The sequence below is a fragment of the Sycon ciliatum genome, chromosome 3 (assembly GCF_964019385.1).
Source record: "Sycon ciliatum chromosome 3, ocSycCili1.1, whole genome shotgun sequence".
NCBI lineage: Eukaryota > Metazoa > Porifera > Calcarea > Leucosolenida > Sycettidae > Sycon > Sycon ciliatum.
In genome coordinates this window covers 1,915,024-1,937,835 of record NC_088645.1, presented here as the reverse complement: position 1 = coordinate 1,937,835, position 22,812 = coordinate 1,915,024, and the positions used below count along the sequence as shown (strand labels likewise).

The following is a 22,812-nucleotide window of genomic DNA, read 5'->3' as shown; positions in this document are numbered from 1 at the left end:
TTGTCCGTGCCATCACTTTCACTCGGTTGACAGATGATGGATCCACCCTCCAGCTTGATTTCATTGGTACGAAAATTGATCTGTGGGTTCGTCCGGGTCAGCCATGGTTTGCCGAGGATCACGTCATACCGCGTCATAGGGAATACTAGGAACTGTTGGTGCTCGCTAAAGTCGCCGACTACGGTCTTTAAGCTGTCCGTTTTCGTAATAGGCTGTGAGCGGACCGATCCATCAGCAAGTGTGACGTTCAGGACGTCGCTACCGGTTGTTGTGGAGATGTTGTGCTTCTTGACAAAGTCAGTTGAAATGAAGTCGTGGGTTGACCCAGAATCCAGTAGCATGGTAACGCGACGTCCATTTATCTTGCCCTGGACGCGCATTAGGTCGTGTTCGTTGTCGGCGGAAATGCTCCCTGTGTTGGCGGTTACTTCATTAGGCCGGCCAACAGTATCAGGTGACGAATGCTTGACAGGCGAGGCTTGAATTTCGGTCTCCTCGAGGCGTGGTTCCTCATTTGCTAAGGGGCTGAATTTGTTCTGAACTTTGATTCGTGGCCTATTCCTGGGTGCTCTCGTGTTCGCCAGTAGTCGCACTCCCTTCCTTACTGGCGTCCATCGTTTAAAGAAGGTGTTATGAACCCTCTAAGATTCTCTAAATTGTCAGGATCGTACGACCACACGGCACGAGGACAACTGTTTTCCTTTACACAGTATATTTCACTTCATCTGATAATTAACAATGAACACTAATAACACCAGCTATTTATAGCATGCAAAACAGCGTACATGCAAAACATAAGCATATAAAACTGGACATAACAGCGTATACAGCAAAAACACACACAGCGCATATAGCGTATGCCATGCAGCAACATCAGCGGTACGGCGGAGTCGAAAGACAACATTGCGACGAATACAACGCCATAAGCGCGAAGGCCTTTCCCAATTGAGAACTGGTGGTTTGCAACATTCTCCCCACCAAAGGGCTTCTCGCCGCCGTACAACAATGCACACAAGTCAAAAACGATCCGGGGATCTGACTATGCGCCCAGAACGCGTCATCTCCTGCTGCCGCGGTGGTGGTAACGGTGCTGACGGTTCATACGCTGGCTGCTGAGCGACGATAGCAGGTTGAGCGGTATCTGCAAGCCCAGGAGCCACGTCCTGTGACGATACTTCTAACGGCACTAACCTTTGAATCGGCCTCAACAGGGTACTGGTACTCAACTTAACCTTGGCAACACGACGCTTACCATCTCGACCAGGGAATAACTCGATGATCCGTCCCAAACGCCAGAACTGTTTGCGCTTGGTATCATCGAGAACAAAGACAACATCACCCACAGCTAAAGGGCGGGACATGGTCTGTTGGTGTTTGTTCAGCTGACCTAGGTACTCCACCTCCCAACGATTCTTGACATGCTCCAGTGTCCGACTTAGGTAACGCAATCTCGATGACATCTGCGCAGCGTCCAGGGTACCTGCTGGCTTCTCTGACGACATCCAGATGTCACCCATCATCATTGCAGGGGTTACTGGTGGCTCATCCAGGCTATCAGACACATAAGTTAGCGGACGGCTATTCACCACTGCTTCAACCTCATACAAGAGGGTCTCAAGCTCCTGGACCTTCAGAAACGCTGTTCCCATTACCTTTTTCAAGGCACTCTTCACTGTACCAACCATTCGCTCATAGAAGCCTCCATGCCATGGTGCAGCTGGAGGATTGAACATCCATGGCACACCCAGTTTGTCAGATGCCGCCTTGAACGTTGTAGCGTTGTCAGACCTGATCCGAGACGGCAAACTACGTCTCGCGACAAACTTCCGAAATGCCATCAAGAATGACTCGGTACTTAAACTATCGACCACCTCCAAGTGAACTGCTCTGGTGGTGGCACACACAAACAATGCTATCCATACCTTCGGAGATGACTCACCACGGCGCACGTACAACGGACCAGCATAGTCGATGCCGGTAGTTGCGAAAGGCCTCTCGTGAACAACTCGGTCTTCCGGCAACGGCGGGCAGACTTCTGAGGCAGCCTTAGCCTTGTAGCGGCGGCATGTAACACATCGCTGAGTAATGTTGCGTAGCGCCCGTCGACCACCGATAATCCAGAATTTCTGACGGATGAACGACAAGACTCCTTCTACACCTTGGTGCATCCTTTCAACATGCATTTTCTCCAACAGCAACTCGGTCAGATGATGTTTGCCTAACAGGACTGGGTGCTTGGCTCCATACGCCAACTCGCTGTGCTGAAGTCGTCCCCCGGCTCTGAGCACTCCATGCTCATCCAGAAACGGTGCAAGCTGATACACCTTCGACCCAGGCTTCACTGGTTGACCTTGCTTGATCAGCTCAAGATCCTCAGCGAAACATGCGGCTTGAACGATGCGGTACAATACGTTGTCTGCTGCAAAATAGAGTTCAGCACGAGGCTCAGTGTGCTTCCACTGCAACATCCGAGTCACCATGCCCTGTGCCCTCGACCATTTACTGAATCGGAGCCACCATTCCTTATCAGATTCTCGACTACAGGTGGTGGCTGACACTCGTACCTCTACACTGGACTCATCTGTAGCTGCGGTTGAGGATGCGGTGGGCCAGTCATTGGGCTCCGTGATCCAGGTTGGTCCGCCCCTCCAGAACGGACTACGGATCTGCTGTGCACTACTCCCACGCGACGGTAAATCTGCTGGGTTGTGAAGGCCCGGGCAATGGTTCCACACAATGCCGACCTTCTTCGATATCTCTTGGACTTGACTGACGCGGTTAGCCACAAATGTTTTCCATTTGTACGATGGATTACTGATCCAATGAACGGTAGTGAGACTGTCAGTCCAGCCATAGACTTGCGTGACGGTCACACGCAGCTCCTTCACCACAAACTCAGCGTAGCGAGCCGCTAGACATACTGCTTGTAACTCAAGGCGGGCTAACGTGGGCGGAGACACAGGTGCCACTTTGGCCTTGGCAAATACCAAGTGCGACTGTCCATTGACGACGGCATACAAACAACATCCAAACGCTTTCTCACTGGCATCGGCGAAGGCATGAAGCGCAATCGGCGTGTCAAGATTGCAGCAAATCCAACGTGGTATGTCAATGCTCACCACTTCGACCAACTCTCCCCACCATTGCGCACATGCGGCTGCGATGCCATCAGGCAACATATCATCCCAGTCGCCTCCGACTTTCCAGGCTTGCTGTAGCAGTATCTTTCCCGGCACAACTGCCGGTGCTGCTAGACCTAGCGGATCAAACACTGACGCAACACACTTGAGGAAGGATTGCCGGGTCCAAACAGACGGCCTATCGGACTCGCCTAGCGCTGCTATGCTGAGCAAGTCATCACTGGTTTTCCATTTCAGACCGAGAACTTTATCTCCGGCCTCTGGATCGCACGGGATTTCGTTGCCTCGCCACTTGCGTAACTCCATGCCAGCATCCGTAAGCACACGCACGCTGAACTCTTGCATCTCCTTAGCTTCCGAGGCATTTGAGACACTAGGGACCAAATCGTCAACGTAGAAACTCGTGAGCAAGAGATCAATACGATCTCGCTCTTTGGCTGCAGACAACGCCCGTAGCTCCTTCAAGTGATGCTGAATCACCGCAGTAAGCATGTATGGCGAGCAGTTTACGCCAAATGGCAGTTTCGTTAGCCTCCAGGTTATTTGGCCGTCACAAGAATTCAGCGTATTCTTGCAGTTTTTTTCTTTTGTTTCGGCTTGTATTGGACCAATTAAGCATGTTTATAAGTTTGAACTGAATATGTCCATGCGTTATGGAAATATTTATATGTTCCCAAAAGGGAACGTTGGCCGGATCGCGTACCAAAATGACCATGGTTTTTATGAAGGGAAGATGCAATATGATATAATGGATTATGTTGTCTTCTACAAGTAAGTGTTTGTGGAGCAATGCAAACATGAACAAGCAGTAATGGAGAAGAAAAAAATATGTAATAGTCGTCAAAGAGTGTCCAGCAATGTTTCTTAGTGTTTTCGGCTGCTACCGTTCGCGTCTCGTATACACCGTGGCATTCGATCCTCGATCGAAATGCAGTCTAACTCCACACTTAGAACAGTAACATATCGTGGTTTGTCTGCACCATTTACAACAACATTGTGTTGTCCACATTGTTGTTGTCAAACGCGCTTGTATTGCACATCAACAGCAAGACACTGGTGCTTCTGGGCGGGGTCGGCTATAATAAAATAGGACGGCGATCTCGGGATGAGCCTGGATGTAGGACATTGGCTTGGGGCTCACCGCTGCTTGAAAAATTGGCACTCTCAGATCAGTTGTACGAATGTGGAGCCAAACAAAAAGAATTACAAGGAATCTCTCAAGATTGTCGGTCTCCGAGCTAATGTTGGCCTTGTCCGTATCGCGGGTATCGCGCAGTATTTACTCGTCAAATAGTGTTTAGAGATGTACAGGGTGTGTATATCTCGCGATTGGCAAGTGGGTGATGCTGTAGTGATCTCATGGTGATCGTGAAGGGATTTGTCCAGTTCAATTTCAGGACGGCTATCGTAAACACCAGTCTATTTCACCCAACGCGTTGCTCCAGCGGGTTGGCTTTTTTTTTGCGGTCGTACTCACTATCAACAGGAAAGGCACACAACATCATTATCCTCTCCATTCGTCACGTGGTAGTTGTCTAGGTCCATATCTCTTGCAAGTTCGATGAAACCCTTATCATCCGTTGAATCATCTGATCACTACTCTATTTCATCGTCCACGTTTAGATCAACGAGAAGTGGTGAGCACACATGCTCTTTCCCTGGGCACAGCAAATTCACTGCATCAGAATCACGGAATCATTAGCACCATGCAGTTGTGAATTTGCAGTGCTCAGAGAAGGAGCAAGTGTGCTCACCACTTTGTTTCGAGTTCCTGAGCTGCAGGATGCCTTACCCCTATAGCGCTTACGTTCAGATTGCCAGTAATCGGTGGCGCTAGGACTAAGTCCTGAAGTGTGTTGGAGTTCTCAACAATGTCCTTAGCTTCCATTGGAATCACTTTTGAGTCCCTTTCCAGAAAGGACTCTGCTACTGTAAACCTTTCCCTCTGCCATACCACATTACAGCTAAAGCGATATTTTCTGACAAAAATGCAACCGCGCGGAGGAAAAGATCATCGAAAGTCCAGGAGAACGCCGTAAAGCATCCATACTTTGCTGAATATTGTTCAAGTGAATCTTGTTACATAAAAGAAAACCTACTTCAGAAGTATAGTCCTTTGGAGACTGTTTAGCAATCTTTACTTTGGCAAATGTCAGCCTCGCACAGTATTGCTGTATTCCGCATGCTAGTGAATCACAAATATATGACCAAATTTGGTAACCATGGAGACGGTTCAATCACCATCAAAACATCAAAAAGGCTCCATCAGTTATATATCCACGTTTACGGATGTTACAAACAAGGATATGCGCTAGATATACTGGTTCCTGAAATCAGGTGAAAATGAGGTATATCTGGGCCTCGGATCTGGCCAACGTTCCCTTTTGGGAACATCGAAGAAAGACGGCGGGTTTCTATGTGCCATGATCAAATTTCCGGTGAATCTTCAGGCCAGTTGGGTGGCCATAGTAGCAGAGTGCACTTCTTACGTGTGGATTACTCTGAGAAAGACTGTTTTTCACACCAGAATTCTCAATTTCTGAAGTACGGCCGAATACCGAAAATTCACGACATTTCGCGTTATATACCGATACTTGAAAATTTCAAAAGCCTGACAAATATTCCAAGATTCATGATCATCAGCCTTCTAGATATGCATATAAACAGAAAATGCGGAGGAAAAATGAATTTCCCTTGACCAAATCGCATGCGGAAAGAAATGTTCCCTTTTGGGAACATTGGCCTGATTAAGGTTAACAGTTCATCGCTGTCGCTTCGACCGGGCCACAAGAAACGCAGGTACGGACGGTCTTCGGGATTAACCGCGACCATGAAGAAAGTCTTGCGGATGTCCGCTTGCAGCGCGCTCTTATATTCACGGAACCGTAATAGCATACCTGCGAGACTCGGCAATAGCGACGGTCCAGGGTCAACCATGTCGTTCAACGACTTGCCATCTGGAGCCGTCGCCGAGGCATTGAACACCACTCTTAACTTCGTGGTTGCAGCGTGCTCGCGGAATACACCATGATGCGGTACATAGTACCCGGCATCGCTCTCACATGGCTCCAGCTCAATTGCTCCAAGCTCACGGTACTCCCTGATCAGCACATCATCATAGAGCGCACGCTTCCCATTCCTCTTCAGCTTTTCAAGAAGCCGCGTTGCGATGACTCTAGCTTGAGTAAAGTTATCCATTGGGCGACGCTCATTTCGCCACAAGAGACCCACTTGGTACCCGCTGCCTTGGCGACATAGCGGGAACGATGGCAGGTGCTGATGTTGTTCTGGAGGTTCATCCAACTGCCATAGTTGTTCAATGTGGGCTGTGACACATGACACGGTCACCGGCTGACTGTTTCGACTTGGTGCAGACGCTGGACCAGATAATACATTACCTATCTCTGTGTTCCACACCGTCTCACCATTAACTTCCTTCTTGCTGTGCAGTACCGCGTTGATATAGTCTGCACCAATCAGCATATGTATTTCGTCTGATGTCCCTTGTTGAGGCTTGTCACTCAGCTCTACTTCCCAACTGTGCCACTGCGCAATGGTCTGCGGACTTGCGCACTTCAGGTCCAGCTCAAGCGTTGGTTTCACGAACGCGCGTACCCGAATGCTAGCGGAGCTACCCTGGATCGTGATGGCGTACTTATCCATGCGCTGTTGGGTTGGTTCCGCGCCGAACGGCTTCACCTCTACATTTTCAACCCCAACGTGTTCTGCATCGATTGCTGACACCAACGCTGCAGTCACGAATGACGCCTCAGCACCCGAGTCCAGGAACACTCGAACCTTCGCGTTTCGAGTTCTTCCCTCAACTCGTGCCACTCCGGTCATCAGCCGCACACTTGGCGAGTGTAGACAGCACGACCCAACATTCTTCTCCGTAACTATCTCAGTCGGTTTCTCCCGGCTGTAACCTGCTCTATCCAACACATCATGTATTAGCAGGTGGTGTTTCCTCTGGCATTTCGTGCATCTCGAGCCTGACCGACATTCTCTGGCCATATGGCCATACTTAAGGCAGTTCCAGCAGAGTCTCTCTCGCTGCAGAAAACCCTGTCTCTCTTCCTGTGGCAGCGACTTTAGCTGCTTCTCTGCATCTGCGACCGATATCGCCATGCACTGTGCCGACGCCGTGGGCCTTGGCACGGATCGTTCTACTGGCTTCCTGGCAGTATCACCCTGTCGTCCGTGCGCGACCTGGTAAGACGCGCCGTGCTCCTGTACCTGGCGCAGTGACATCCCGTAGCACTGCCGTTCGACCAGGTACGTCTTCATCTCAGGTCCGCATTGCTCCAAGATTACCTGCTTTGCCATTGCTTGCAGCACCGGGGCCATTTTACCTATATCGGCGCTATACTTGGTGCCCACCTCGCCATCTTCTGTCATAGCGAGTGTGGCCCACACCTCTACCTCTCGGCAAACACGGACAACGTATTGATGAAACGACTCATCTGACCGCTGCTTGCCTGTCAGCAATGTCTTCCACGCTTTATCCGGAGTCTTTCCGAGCGAGGCAAGCAACTCTCGCTTTGCTTCCTCGTAATTGTTGCATCCAATACATATCCTCTCCGCTTTGCTACCCGCTAGCGCGATGCGCAGTCGCAGCAGCCATTCGCTTTCTTCGAACTCGTTCTTGGAACAGATGTCCTCGAACAGGTCAAGATAACGCTCCAATGCTGCGTTCCATCATATGAGGGGATTTTCATCACCGGTTGACGCCCACCGCTGTGACTGGGAGATTCCTCTGTACCTCCCATCGTGGCTTTACCCTCACCCTCCTGCGCATTGGCGATGCGCTCGTTAATCTCCTTTAGTGTTTTGGCAAACTCGGTGCGGAGCGCCTCCTCTCGCCGTCTGGCACTGCGCTCCTCACGCTCCGCGTACTGTTGGAGCCTCTGCTCCACATGTACCTTCAACAACTCGCCTTCTAATCCTAACCGCTCTCCATTGTCAATAAAGCTGGCTTCCAAATTGTTCCATAGTTCCTCTGCCATGCTCGCTCCTATCCTGGCGTGGTCGCCAAATGTTATGAACCCTCTAAGATTCTCTAAATTGTCAGGATCGTACGACCACACGGCACGAGGACAACTGTTTTCCTTTACACAGTATATTTCACTTCATCTGATAATTAACAATGAACACTAATAACACCAGCTATTTATAGCATGCAAAACAGCGTACATGCAAAACATAAGCATATAAAACTGGACATAACAGCGTATACAGCAAAAACACACACAGCGCATATAGCGTATGCCATGCAGCAACATCAGCGGTACGGCGGAGTCGAAAGACAACATTGCGACGAATACAACGCCATAAGCGCGAAGGCCTTTCCCAATTGAGAACTGGTGGTTTGCAACAGAAGGCTTGCTTGTGGCGTTCCTCCCTCCTTCTGGACAGAATCTGGCAATATGGCCGGGTTTCCTGCAGGTGAAACACAGCCTTGAACGACCCTCTGGCTCCCTGGTTTCTCTCCCACCGGATGGTGTTGGTTGGCTTGACCAGGGTCCAGGCTGGCGCCTCTGATGCCCTGGTGCGCGCACTGCCTTGGCGTAGCTTGCTTGGGCTAGCCGCATCGACTGGTCTGATGAGACCGCAGCTCGTATGGCTTGGGCCAAATGTTGCGGATGCTCCCTAAGTACCTCACCGCTTAGGCCCTGAGCCAGCCCACGCGTGAACAAGATAGCTCTGGAGTGGTCATCAAGCTCGGGAACTTGTAAGCTAAGCCGCGAAAATTTGTTGATGAATTCGTCAAGAGTCTCATCTTGGTGAAGAGCGAATAAGTCGATGCGCGCCTGTTCCCTGTCATAAACCGGGCCGTACACTTCTCCCAGCTTGCTCTTCAGGTCTGGCCAGTCGGAAAACAGCGTGTTTGCCTCCTGAGAGGCGATGAACCAAAGACGAGCGTTGCCCTCCAGAAAACTCGCAGCGTAGCTCAAGCGCTCTTCCGCGTTGTCCAGCTGCAGGGACTTCATGGCGAGTTCGATGGCGAAGGCCCACTCCTTGAACTCTCTTGTATCTCCACGAAACACAGGCGGAGACGTAACATGGCGCATGCGTGGCCTCTCTCCGCTGGGAGCTTGAGCACGTCTTGGCGTTTGATCTGATCCATCGCACTGACCGAGTGCGATAAGGTGATTCAGATGCTTCTGAATCTCGAATATACCGTAGGCGACTAATGCGGCCACTGCGCATAGCCCGATCACGACGAAAAGAACAACCATCCTCTTGCTACCAGTGTAACAGTCCAACTAACTTCAGTAGTCATTCTTGGAATAAGCAATGATCCTTGCCATAATGCATTCTTATATACATGAACAAGCAATGATGGACATAACACCTAACAGCAGCAGCGTGATAATAGCAGGTGATAAGTGTATCCTATTCCTAGTGTTAGTAGTAACAGTGAATCTGTTACAGAGGTTCTTCCTTTCCCCCAGTACCATAGTTTCCATAACAATTTTCCCATAACCGTGGTTTTACCCGTGTGCGTGAATCCCCTATAACCCTCTGCAGGCAGGCATAGTGGGATGGTCTAAGACCATGATTGAGAAACAGAGGGTACCAGGTTCAAGTCCTGCTTGGAAGCAGAAGGAATATTTTCCAGCCGTGCTGCGACCCAAAGTTAATTGGGATCTCGTGGCCTGGCCGGTTGACATGCACTGTGAAATATACACTGTTAAAATTATTGAAGTTCGAAGCTCCGGCATGCAATTGCACATCTCACAGGCAATGATGCATTTTGATGTGAAGTGAAAATTGTATGAGGGGCAGAGAGCGGAGATGAAACAGTCCCACTTGGGTACCCTCCCTAGTTAGATCTATAATGCGCTGAAAACGAAGCCAGAGTTTCCGTGTTTGAGCTGATGGATCACTTGTGGGGTAGTTTTCTTTTACGAGATTTTTCTTTTCAAATTTCAAAATCTCGAGCAAAGGAAAACCCGGTTCAGGGTTGGAATACACTGTTTTATATCCGTACTTTGCTCCTCATACCATGCCCACTTCACATCAATTGCTGTGAAATGGGCAATTGTTTTCAAAAGTAAAATTAATGCAAGGGTGCGCTAGCTTGTACCTAGAGCTTGTCCAGGTCTACCTCGTCTCGTCATGCAGGTCAGCTACCTTTCTCTCTTTCTTTTTTGTATGCGTTCCTTTTTCGTCAAATTTATTATCGGTGTATTTATTTCGTGAAGTTTTTTGTAGTGTGTGTGCGCGCGTGTGTTCATAAAATATTACTAAATTAGAGGTCCAATCATGGTGAGCCACGCTCTAATTTTTGATGTTTAGCAGAAGTGCAACTACGCTATTTTTAGCCATGCAAGCAGTATCAGTAGGTTCCTGGTCACGTCTAGTTTCTTATCTTTAGACTTAGAGAAGTACAGGAACAATAACTGTAATGCATGATACTAGTTAACACTTTTGTGAGATCCGTGCGCACGTGCGGTGTGTGTGTGTGTGTGTGTGTGTTTGTTTGTGTGTTTTTTTTCTGTTTTTTTCTCCCTCAGTCATTTTTTATCTTTTTCTCTCTTTTTTCTTTCTTTTTTTTCTCCGCGAGGACGCGGCATTCTTTTTTCATGGAGGGGTGGTATGTTAGGCCCACAAGTAATTACACTATATTAATTCATATAATTCATTAGTTCATGCATTATTCATTTGGCCTGGGTAGCTACTTGCGCGTCCATGTTTGCCATAGCTACCCAGACCCTTTATATTGCGTTGATTCTCTCTTCAACTCTCTCTTCTCCTCAATGACCTCTCTTCAACTCTCTCTCTCTCTCTTCAGTAAGCTCTCTTCAATAATCTCCCTCTTCAATAATCACCATGTAGTCGTTTCGTTCGTCCTGGTCTTAGTCGTCCCGTATATAATAAAAGTCGTTCGACCAACATACCTTTTCCGTTGTTACCGTTGTCAGTCTCTTGTTCGCACTCAACAGTCGTTTAAAAAAACACCCTGGCTGGCTGCTCCGCTACTCTAGTCAATCGCACAGAATCAGTGCACAAATCGGCTGTGCAGCTTCAAAAGTGTCCATGCTCCTACAGTAACGAGGGAAGGCTGCAGCTCACACTTCACATTCCTTTTGCTGAAAGCTCTGTTGTGTTTTTGAGTGTTGCATTTTTTGAAGAAGAGTGTACTTCTATGGTGTAGCTTTCACAGTTCTGCTCCATCTAGCTTTCTCTTCACGGTGAAAGGCGAGTTCGTAGCTTTGAAATCACTCGTGCCAGAGCGGCTAAGCGATTGTTCCACACCTAGGATCAAAGCCTTTTGAGCTCCGTACTCCCTATCAGTCGCCAAGTAAAATGGCGAGTGCTCAACATGGCTACCTAGTTGGAAGGCTTGACTTTGCACATGGGTGTTGTCTGCACCCACACACCACACATTCTGCCTGATTCACTGGCCTGTCAATCAATTATATTGAAAGCTTTCTGTCCGGATCTCGCCACTGCATGACTCAGTTACAACCAGTTATGACCAGTAGCTTTGGACGGCATCTTCGCTTTGGACGTCAACATCGCTCCAGCAAAGCGGCAACGCCTTGAAAGGATTTGTAAAACATGTATTGCAGCTATCTGTCATGTTTAAAGCAAGACCAGCATGTCCAGTAGTTCAAAGCTAGACCAGCATGTCCAGTAGTTCAAAGCTAGACCAACATGTCCAGTAGTTCAAAGCTAGACCAACATGTCCAGTAGTTCAAAGCTAGACCAACATGTCCAGTAGTTCAAAACTAGACCAACATGTCCAGTAGTTCAAAGCAAGACCAGCATGTCCAGTAGTTCAAAGCTAGTCCAACATGTCCAGTAGTTCAAAGCTAGGCCAACATGTCCAGTAGTTCAAAGCTAGACCAACATGTCCAGTAGTTCAAAGCTAGTCCAACATGTCCAGTAGTTCAAAGCTAGACCAACATGTCCAGTAGTTCAAAGCTAGTCCAACATGTCCAGTAGTTCAAAGCTAGACCAACATGTCCAGTAGTTCAAAGCTAGACCAACATGTCCAGTAGTTCAAAGCTAGACCAACATGTCCAGTAGTTCAAAGCTAGACCAACACGTCCAGTAGTTCAAAGCTAGACCAACATGTCCAGTAGTTCAAAGCTAGACCAACATGTCCAGTAGTTCAAATCTAGACCAGCATGTCCAGTAGTTCAAAGCTAGACCAACACGTCCAGTAGTTCAAAGCTAGACCAACATGTCCAGTAGTTCAAATCTAGACCAGCATGTCCAGTAGTTCAAAGCTAGTCCAACATGTGCAGTAGTTCAAAGCTAGACCAACACGTCCAGTAGTTCAAAGCTAGACCAACATGTCCAGTAGTTCAAAGCTAGTCCAACATGTCCAGTAGTTCAAAGCTAGACCAACATGTCCAGTAGTTCAAAGCTAGTCCAACATGTCCAGTAGTTCATAGCTAGACCAACATGTCCAGTAGTTCAAAGCTAGACCAACATGTCCAGTAGTTCAAAGCTAGACCAACATGTCCAGTAGTTCAAATCTAGACCAGCATGTCCAGTAGTTTAAAGCTAGACCAACATGTCCAGTAGTTCAAAGCTAGACCAACATGTCCAGTAGTTCAAAGCTAGACCAACATGTCCAGTAGTTCAAAGCTAGACCAACATGTCCAGTAGTTCAAAGCTAGACCAACACGTCCAGTAGTTCAAAGCTAGACCAACATGTCCAGTAGTTCAAAGCTAGACCAACATGTCCAGTAGTTCAAATCTAGACCAGCATGTCCAGTAGTTCAAAGCTAGACCAACACGTCCAGTAGTTCAAAGCTAGACCAACATGTCCAGTAGTTCAAAGCTAGTCCAACATGTCCAGTAGTTCAAAGCTAGACCAACATATCCAGTAGTTCAAAGCTAGTCCAACATGTCCAGTAGTTCATAGCTAGACCAACATGTCCAGTAGTTCAAAGCTAGTCCAACATGTCCAGTAGTTCAAAGCTAGACCAACATGTCCAGTAGTTCAAAGCTAGACCAACATGTCCAGTAGTTCAAAGCTAGTCCAACATGTCCAGTAGTTCATAGCTAGACCAACATGTCCAGTAGTTCAAAGCTAGACCAACATGTCCAGTAGTTCAAAGCTAGACCAACATGTCCAGTAGTTCAAAGCTAGACCAACATGTCCAGTAGTTCAAAGCTACACCAACATGTCCAGTAGTTCAAAGCTACACCAACATGTCCAGTAGTTCAAAGCTAGACCAACATGTCCAGTAGTTCAAAGCAAGACCAGCATGTCCAGTAGTTCAAAGCTAGACCACCATGTCCGGTAGTTCAAAGCTAGACCAGCATGTCCAGTAGTTCAAAGCTAGACCAACATGTCCAGTAGTTCAAAGCTAGACCAACATGTCCAGTAGTTCAAAGCAAGACCAGCATGTCCAGTAGTTCAAAGCAAGACCAGCATGACCAGTAGTTCATACTATACACCCTCCATCAGGTCAGCGTCCTTTTCATCCCAGCCAGCGCCCTTAACAGTATTAGTAAGGAGTCATGCTCACACACTAGGATTGCGCCCAAATTATCTGCCAGAACTATAACATTGGCCCCAGTATAAGTCCTGCCGCTACCACTATAACCACCCTCGGTAACTGTGCTCCAAGACTGGTACAAAAGCCTTTAACACTTCCCAGTAAGATCACTAACTCCTTTGTTTACCCTCAGAAATAACCTTGCACACTTCCACTTTTCGCTCACTTTTGAATGTTGCCCGCTTTTTGTCCTTCCTATGTATCGACTTAGAATCATATTTTCATGAATTATTCAGCATGGCTTGAATCATGGGTTTATTGTCAGCTTCTAATTTACCTTTCTAGCAAAATTTTAATGTCACTTCTCTGAATCTCTTTTCTGCTGCCACACACGCTTAGCTATATCTGACCATTTCACTACCTCATGTAATCACAGGGGAGACTAAGTCTTCCTTACTTCACCCCTATTATTTTTATGCATTGTAATGTTCAGGCATTGGTGCAGTGCCAAAGAAGAATGGAAAGATGCGAATGATTCACCTCATGAACAGGCCACTTGGGAATAGTTTCAATGACGGTATGCATATCATAGTATGGCTGGTATATGGTAACATTCAGCACACTGACTTACTTCGGATATCAATATTACTGCCACAATCCAGTGCCACTCTTTTTTCAGCACGGCCTCAAGTCCCTTATGGTGAAGCTCTCCTCTGCAGCACTTTGGGTTGTGCCGGGCCGTAAGTTTCCACAATGTCTCTGGTCTTGTTGCAGCAGGTATCAAAAGCCTCTCAACAAGATACAGTAAAACCGGACCTAACCGAACACCCTTGCTGCAGCGAAAACCGTCATGATATATCAGAATTCCGCTTGATCCAAGGATGCACGTTTGATCCACAGTACTTTGGTGCAGAAACATCAAGTCAATACAAGATTCTGCTTCGCACAATGTCGGGCAAGCACAGGTTGTACTGTAGCTCTTAACTCTGATGCTATGGAAGATATCAGGGGTGGCAGCATCTGCTGCAACACTGGATTGGTAAATCATTCTCCCTTCATTCCGACTGTCCTCCATTGCCAAATCTACAACTATAATAATATTTGGATGCAAGTGGTTCTCGTGTCTGGGGAGTCTACAGGAATGTGTGTCTGGTGTATCAAGGGCACCTGGACTAGTGAAGAAGTAGAAAGAGAGACATCATGTGGCATGTGCCGTATGCTTTGCCAATTGTTCGCACCACCTGGTACCATGATGAGGCAAAGCTATGTATCCTCGTTCACTGCACTAATGAAGTAGTTGTGGATTATGTAAAGTAGGACTGTAGCAAATCATTCCCAGCGATGCAACTACTCCTCATTGGCAGAGAGGAGACCTTTATGAGAATGAAGAGAAATTAAAATACAGTTGAAACGATAGGAATGAACATTTATATGTCTCTGCCAAACAACACTTTACAATTCAGCCGCCCAAATGTCACGGAGAAGTAACTTGACTGCCGAATCTTTGTCACGTTTCTTCAGAAAGGCATCTTGGTAGTTCACTGCGGTGCGAAGAACCTACCGGACGATGTGATCTTGCCACCTGCTCACCGGGTACTAATACATATGCCCCACGGAGGGCTGAAGCAAAGTGCCCACCTTGAGCTAAAACATTCACTCCACCGAGGGCTGAAGCAAACTGCCCACCTTGAGCTAAAACATTCACCCCAGCGAGGCCTGAAGCAAACTGCCCACCTTGAGCTAAAATATTCACCCCACCGAGGCCTGAAGCAAACTGCCCACCAGGAGTTAACACATACACCCCACCGAGGCCTGAAGCAAACTGCCTACGGGGCTAACATGTAGATCTACACCTCATTGAGGGCTAAAGCAACCTGCTCACCGGAGGCTAACACCGTCATTAAAATTGTCGCTTCGCAAATCACAATGTTTGTGGCTTGCTCGTCTTAGTCGAACTTTCGGAATCGCTGTTTTCTGTGTTCGAACATTGGAGCCACCCTTCCTGAGCAATGTCTACTTGTCACTGAAGCCATGGTGGTCTCGGACTTTGTCCGAGCTCTCTTCCGCACTAAATATATGTTGGACTCAGTAGAGCGTCCAGCCCCTATATGATGTCCAACCCCTATATAGAGTCCATTGGTCCAAAATCCACTGAACAGAGTCCAAACTTGAAATCAACTGTGAGCTCAAAGTTTCGATGGACATCACTCCCTGTATAGAGTCCAGCCAATTGGCTTCACCCCTATATAGAGTCCATTGGTCCAAAATCAACTGTACGGATTCCAAACTTTGAAATCAACTATAAAGAGTCTTTATGTGGACAACACCCCCTGCATAAAGTCCAGCCAATTAGGCATCCCCTATCGAGTTCGAAAATAGACATAGGATCTGCTGTAAGCAGTGAATATTAACCAGAATGCGGTCTCTCCCTTCCATCCTTTACATCATTCACTTCTCAAGATAAAAAAATATGTATTGAGGCACCACTGCAGCCACTTCATTACATGAAAAACCCTACAAACACCATCCTCAAATCAAGTGGTCTCTTCGCAGACGCTGCAAATTACAATATCTCAATCATGTAGTGTTGACAAATTATTGTGCACGCACACACACATGCACACACCCACACAACGCCAAGAAAATACCTAGAAAAAACCAAGAATCGAAAGAGAATAATGGAGAGCCCAGGATTAATTATTTGTTTTCAAATTATTGTGCACGCGTGCACACACACACACACACACACACACACACACAAACTTATACAACGCCAAGAAAACACCAAGAAAAGAGTAGAGACACAATACACACGCAACTCCAACAGCCATGCAAACGTCCAGCCATTTACATGTAAAGTCAAGAGGGATAACAAATAATTATACGAAACGAATGCATACGGGGACGGGTACACGCACGTTTACATACACGTAGTAGTGTAAGAGAGTAACATAGTGCAGTGGTCAGCATAATACTAGCACATGCTGAGAGTGCAATAGCAAGCTTCACCATTGCTCATGGCCATGCAAATGTTCAGCAGCACTCAGTTCCGCAAGCTTCTGAAGATCAGCACACCTGCAACAAATAGATAGCACAAGGATACGCTTATTACCGTAATGATGCATGGGAGCACACAACTACCAAGTTCTCAACGAATGTGATGCTCAATGAAAATCAATCCACTCAAAGACCTGTGAACAGGTGATGGTGGGGACAATAATCTATTAGTGATACGAGGAATAAGATCGTTTGTGCACACTCAAGACGCACAGACACACCAACATACATGTAGTGTACAGTGTTTCACTTCACTGCAACTAAATTGAAATGAGATGATTTGAACAATCTGTACAGCATTGCTGTCAGTCAGTCTTCCCCAAGATGGAAATGCAATGATTTGTTGTCACGAGGCAGTTTCACTGACACAATGACATGTTCGTGACATCAAAACGGTTACTTCAGGGAATACGAGTATTAGCTTGAGAAGCTTTTTCTTGTCATTGGCATACAAGCAATCCTCCTAGTCCTACTACTACTAGTACACTGGCACTGCGTTTGTGGATCCCATTGTATTTGACATCATACTACAGGAAGAGTGTCGTGGAGTTCACATAATTATCACAGGGATAAAAATACATTTCTCATGAAATAAAATAATAATTGATGATAGCTAGACGATCATATACGATTGATGCAAAGTCCTTGCAGTCCTTGAGGACTATTACGAAGTGGTTGATTACTTTTAGGGCATTCATTCAAGCAACATCAAACAAACGCGATACGCTCCTTGAAAATGGAAAAAAATTCAAGCATAACGACAGAACAGCTCAGCAGACCAATCGAAACGAGTAAAAGCTTCCTTACCTCAGTCATCGTCCTGCCATGTAGTTGGACAGCCTTTTGACACGGTGGTACAGGCAGCTCTTGTCCAGTCAAACAGGGGTATCCTTGTGGCGTCGAACGGAAGAGAGTGTCAGTGTATCTGATTCGTCAGATTGCAACTGTGCTGAACTTTTCTCTTTCTCCGCTTTCCGCTTTCATCCCTCGCTCTGATGAAACCGTTCAAACGTCTTACTGGCAGCAATGGCCAGCCAAACAGGGGATCCTTGTGGCGTCGAACGAAAGAGAGCGTCAGTGTACCTGACTCGTCAGATTTGAACTGTGCTGAACTTTTCTCGTTCTGCAATTTCTGCTTTCATCCCGCGCACTGATGAAACGTCTTCAGAGAACCACAAGACGCTTTGCAGATTTGATTTTGAACGTCTCCTTACCCTCCTTGGTTAGCTCGAGACAGATTACTGTCAGCAACTGCACAGCAGAATTGGCAGCCATGGCTGAAGTGAAGAAAGGAATGCGCTGCCACGAGGCAAGCAAAACTGAAAATGTGTTCTCTTTCGGGCACAACACACAGGACGGCGTGACTGGATAAACTGGACTCCTGGACCGTGAATAGGGGACTTGTAGAAAAAGTGTACTCCTTATAGGGGATTGCGCGGCAGGATGAAGCTGATCAAAACTGAGTGGACTCCTGGACTCTGTATAGTGGATTTTGGACCAATGGACTCTATATAGGGTGCTGGACATCATATAGTGCATGGACTCTATACTGAGTCCTACATATATTCAGCGCTCCGCATTATTCAGCCCCAGAGCACATATCGTTTTTTCTGGAGTTCGTGCCTTCCACATAGTTTGCGTGGGCATTTATCAAGACTGCAAGCTCGGGCATAAGAATCCTGGTATCTCTCCTGAATTCGAAATGCTGAAGTTCACGATGGCAAGAACAAATTGTTCTCAATTTCCTAAAAAAACACACGACGTGTGCCGCATGTTGCTGTGAAGGTAGCATGTCCGAAAACACCAACAAAATCAGCGAAGCGCTTGCAAAGAAAAGAAGGTGCGGAACTGCTTACCCTATCCCGCTGGAAGGTCGTTACAGTGTACTCGAAAAGTGCTAGTTTGCCGTCATCGCCTGCCACCTGGAGTCATGGATGGCTTGAAAACGAAGTATCATGCCCTGATTTTGAACGTGCGTTTTGTTCAGTGTATCGCTGAGTGCTGAAGGGTCTGCCTCAAACTCTGATGAAGACATCAACCTTAGCTGTAAGTGCAGCAAAGACGGGAGGCCAAAACTAAAGCTTGGTCTGTCGACAATGCTCTGCCTCAGTTTCTAGCTGATTTCTTTTCACGTTGAGTGGACAAAATAAATTTGAAAAATCGCTCTGGGAAGCAACAATTTTAATGAAGTGGAGGAAGTACATTCCATTGAGGGCTGAAGCAACCAGCTCACCAAGAGCTATCACATACATCCCATTGAGAGATGAAGTATACCCCCCCCCCCCCCCCCCCCCCCCAGGTGTAACACACCCACCCACCAAGAGCTGAAGCATACTGCTTGCTGGGAGATGATCATGTACCGCCCACCAACGGCTGATGTGTACTGCCTGTACGGACTATTGAGAGCCAAGGAATAGCTGCTGACACCCACAACCTTCCCACCAAGGGCTAAAGCATACTGGCCCCAGCACCAATCTCGTACCGCCCAGCGTGTGCAAACGAATGACCAACGAGGCGAAGAATTCTCCCACCTAGGGCTCACATAACTACCTGGCATAAGGAGTCACACCGAACCCATACAACAATCCTGATGCCTGCTTGCATCCCCCACCTCCATTCGGGAAGAAAACAAGGTGGCAAATGACTGAAAGAGCCGAGACAAACAAAATCGAGACGGTGGGATGGCGGGGAGTAGTAAAACATAATTTCAGCAAATCAAGAAAAAAACTAAAATTTAGGACAGCTCCTTCATGTCCAGACAGATTTTGAGAAATTCAAGACATATCTGTCGAATTGAAATCATAAAAATGCCCGTAAAAATTGGCCAACTTCGTTATTCTCGACAACCGGTGGCATGGGCAAGCAATCTGCCTCGCTTTACAAGCGTATTGCATCCCTCATTGCTGAGAAATGCAGCGAACCGTATTCGGTTGTCATAGCATTTATCCGCTGCCGCCTTAGCTTTGCTTTGCTCAGAGCAAGTGCTATGTGCCTGCATGGTAACTGCTCTGTTTTCGCTGTGCATGCACCTGTCTTTTCTTCTCCCTCTCTAGTTGTTGCCGAAGCTGGCACTTTCCGTCATTAATATTGTAGTCTTTAGTTTTTTAATATCAGTATTTGTCATGGCGACTCCATTACACACTTTGTAGCACGATTTCAAAATTTAAAAAGTAAAAATTCGCCAACTTGTAAACTGTGCAGGGACAGCAATATGACACATACTTGCAGCACTAGCACTGTGCCTATAACACCCGTGTGCGTGGGCAACTAAGCTTTCCTGTGCAAAGCCCACATCTTTTCTAATTCGTGCAATTCTTGCATGAGTAACTGAGCTTATGTATGATGCAGACATACTGTATCATTCTGTGCTGGGAAACGTTTGAAATGTTAAAATGAAGTTTTGTCCATGCTGTTCTTTTCTGTTTGTGTATTGTGTTGTGATGTACATGTATGTACCTGTAGGTCACCACACTGGATGGTACATACATACGTGATATAGGCAAACCAGGCAGTGGTAATGCTGAATTCAACTATCCCACTGATGTAGCTGTGGATGGCGATGGTGATCTTGTGGTGGTTGACAACATCAACAAGAGACTGCAGGTAAGATATAATGGTTGATTAGTGCGATTCCACTTCTGTTTAATTACACAATGTTGACTGGAAGTTCAGTACAGATAGCAGTCTTCCATTGTTCACATAGTACTAGAGTGTACAGTATGATCATAGTACTAGAGTGTACAGTATGATCATAGTACTAGAGTGTACAGTATGATCATAGTACTAGAGTGTACAGTATGATCATAGTACTAGAGTGTACAGTATGATCATAGTACTAGAGTGTACAGTATGATCATAGTACTAGAGTGTACAGTGTGATCATAGTACTAGAGTGTACAGTATGATCATAGTACTAGAGTGTACAGTATGATCATAGTACTAGAGTGTACAGTATGATCATAGTACTAGAGTGTACAGTATGATCATAGTACTAGAGTGTACAGTATGATCATAGTACTAGAGTGTACAGTATGATCAAGGGTAAACTAAGCTACCAAGAGTGTGCAACTCTTCATACCCTTTCTATGGGGTCATGCAAAGGCAAAAACTCATATCACGTGGTTTTGGAGTCTGGGTGCTTAGTTTGAGTGCTTGGTCTGGCTTAGTCTGAGTTAATCTGAGTGGTCAGTCTGGGTGCTTAGCCTGGGTGGTCAACATCAGGGGCGTCGGAACCGGTTCGGCTGGTGCGGCCAAAGCCGCAGCAATAATTTTCCAAATCGAAATTCTAAAAATCTGTTCTACGCTTTTTGCAGGCCTGAAAAGGTATGGGGTATCTCATGCATGCATAAAAAATGTACGGTGCGCTGTGTGAACCTTTGTACCAGAGCATGGACAGAGGTGGCAAATTTCCGTGGTGGCAGTTTAATGTTCTGACTCGAAGAGATGGAAGGTTACCATGGTTGCCCCGAAATAGGAGATGCTCTTTTCCAAACCAGGTCACATAACTAGCCAAAGCGAGCCTTCGGGGTTAGCCAAGTTGGGTTCCGTGCATTCTTGCCATCTTAGTATGACAATTATCCCTGGTTGCATTGGGATATGAAGCGTAAAAGAGTATTTTGCTTCACGTGCGTAAAGGCAACTCGAGAAAAGCTCCTCTTCAATACGAAGACCGACGCTTCGTTTATTTCAACTGGCTTTCAAAACGGAAAGTATGGTGCGGGAGGATTCTCGAAATATCAGTCCAGGGACTGTCACAAGGAAGCTGTTGAAAAGTTGGAGACAACTCCAGAGACAACTGGTCACGTTGGTGACCTTCTCAACTCACAGTTTTTGTCTGACCGTAAAGAGAATCGAGAGACTTTCCTCCTCATTCTTCGAAACATCAAGTTTCTTGCTCGACAAGGGCTGCCTCTCCGAGGAGCATCGTAAGATGGAGGTGAAGTAGATAGTAAAGTAGACCTCAGCAAGTCATTGCAGTCTGCCAGTAGATAGTAGTTTCCACCAGCTCCTGACAGTCTTCAGCGAATTCCAACCGTCGCTACAGAAGTGGCTAGAGAAGAAGAAGGGAAAATACACGAGTGCCGATATGCAGAACGAAATGTTGAAGGTGATGGCACTCTAGATCCTCCGTGGACTTGCACTCAGTATCGGTGAAAGTAAGTTCGCCATCATGGTGGATAAAACCACTGACTAAAGCTGTCCGGAGCAGTGCGTAATTGTCATTTGATAGGTAGATTCGCAGCTCCATTATCATCAGAAGTTCTGAGTATTTTATGCTATCGCAACGGCTAATGCTGACACTAATTTCAGCGTAATCAAGGATGCCCTGTTGAGGAAGAACCTCAAGCTGGAGTGTTGTCGAGGCCAGTGTTTTTTTGTTTTTTTTTACTAGAGCCACGCAAACCCGTCATGTGTGAGCCATGAATAAGGCGAGTGGTGGCGTTGTCTGGGATGCTCTGCCGACCTTGGGTCTCGGCATCATCACAACAATGTCATGAAGTTGCCTCTACCTTGAAAGGTAGCCGAACAGGAGTTGCCACCCAGATCTTGGCAGAAGAGACCAGGGCTCTATAATATACTCACTGCAACGGGCATGCCCTGAATCTCGCTTTTCAGGACATGATCCGTGTTGTCAAGCATGTCAGGGATGCGATGGACATCACATTTGAGCTCAGCAAGCTCCCTATTAAGTATTCTGCGAAACATACTGCTGAATACAAGCGCCTGAAAACTGAGCTTGCACCAGAAGAACCTGGATTCCGCACCTGGTGTCCGACCAGGTGGAGAGTTCGAGCTGCATCTCTGAAGAGCATCCAGACCAACTACAGCGTCCTTCAACAGTGCCTGGAGTCATGTTCCGAGCTTGGAAAGAACGATAAGGAGATGTCAGCAAAGTGCAATGGTGTGAGGAGTCAATTGTCAAATTTTGACTTCCTCTTCGGTGTCTCTCTCGGTGCAACAGTTCTATCTCTTGCTGATAACCTCGGCAAGTCATTGCAGTCTACCACCTTGTCTGCAAAGTGAAGGCCAAGCAATTGGAAAAGCTACTGTTGACACTCTCCTGCTTCTCCGTACGGACAGTAGTTTTGAGGCTTTCTGGTCGAGCGTGATGAAGCTGCAGCAGTCAAATGACGTGCTTGAACCTCAAC

At 46.9% G+C, this 22,812-nt stretch overlaps 1 protein-coding gene across 2 annotated transcripts in view; it reads left to right on the top strand.

Annotated features, from left to right (window-relative positions):
* LOC135811208 (tripartite motif-containing protein 2-like) overlaps positions 1–22,812 on the top strand; it is a 360,779-nt gene that overhangs the window by 103,034 nt on the left and 234,933 nt on the right. For both annotated transcript variants that reach the window (XM_065324401.1, XM_065324400.1), the window contains one exon: positions 20,126–20,266. In XM_065324401.1, the coding sequence (XP_065180473.1) occupies positions 20,126–20,266 (141 nt within the window). The remainder of the gene's footprint in view (positions 1–20,125; positions 20,267–22,812) is intronic.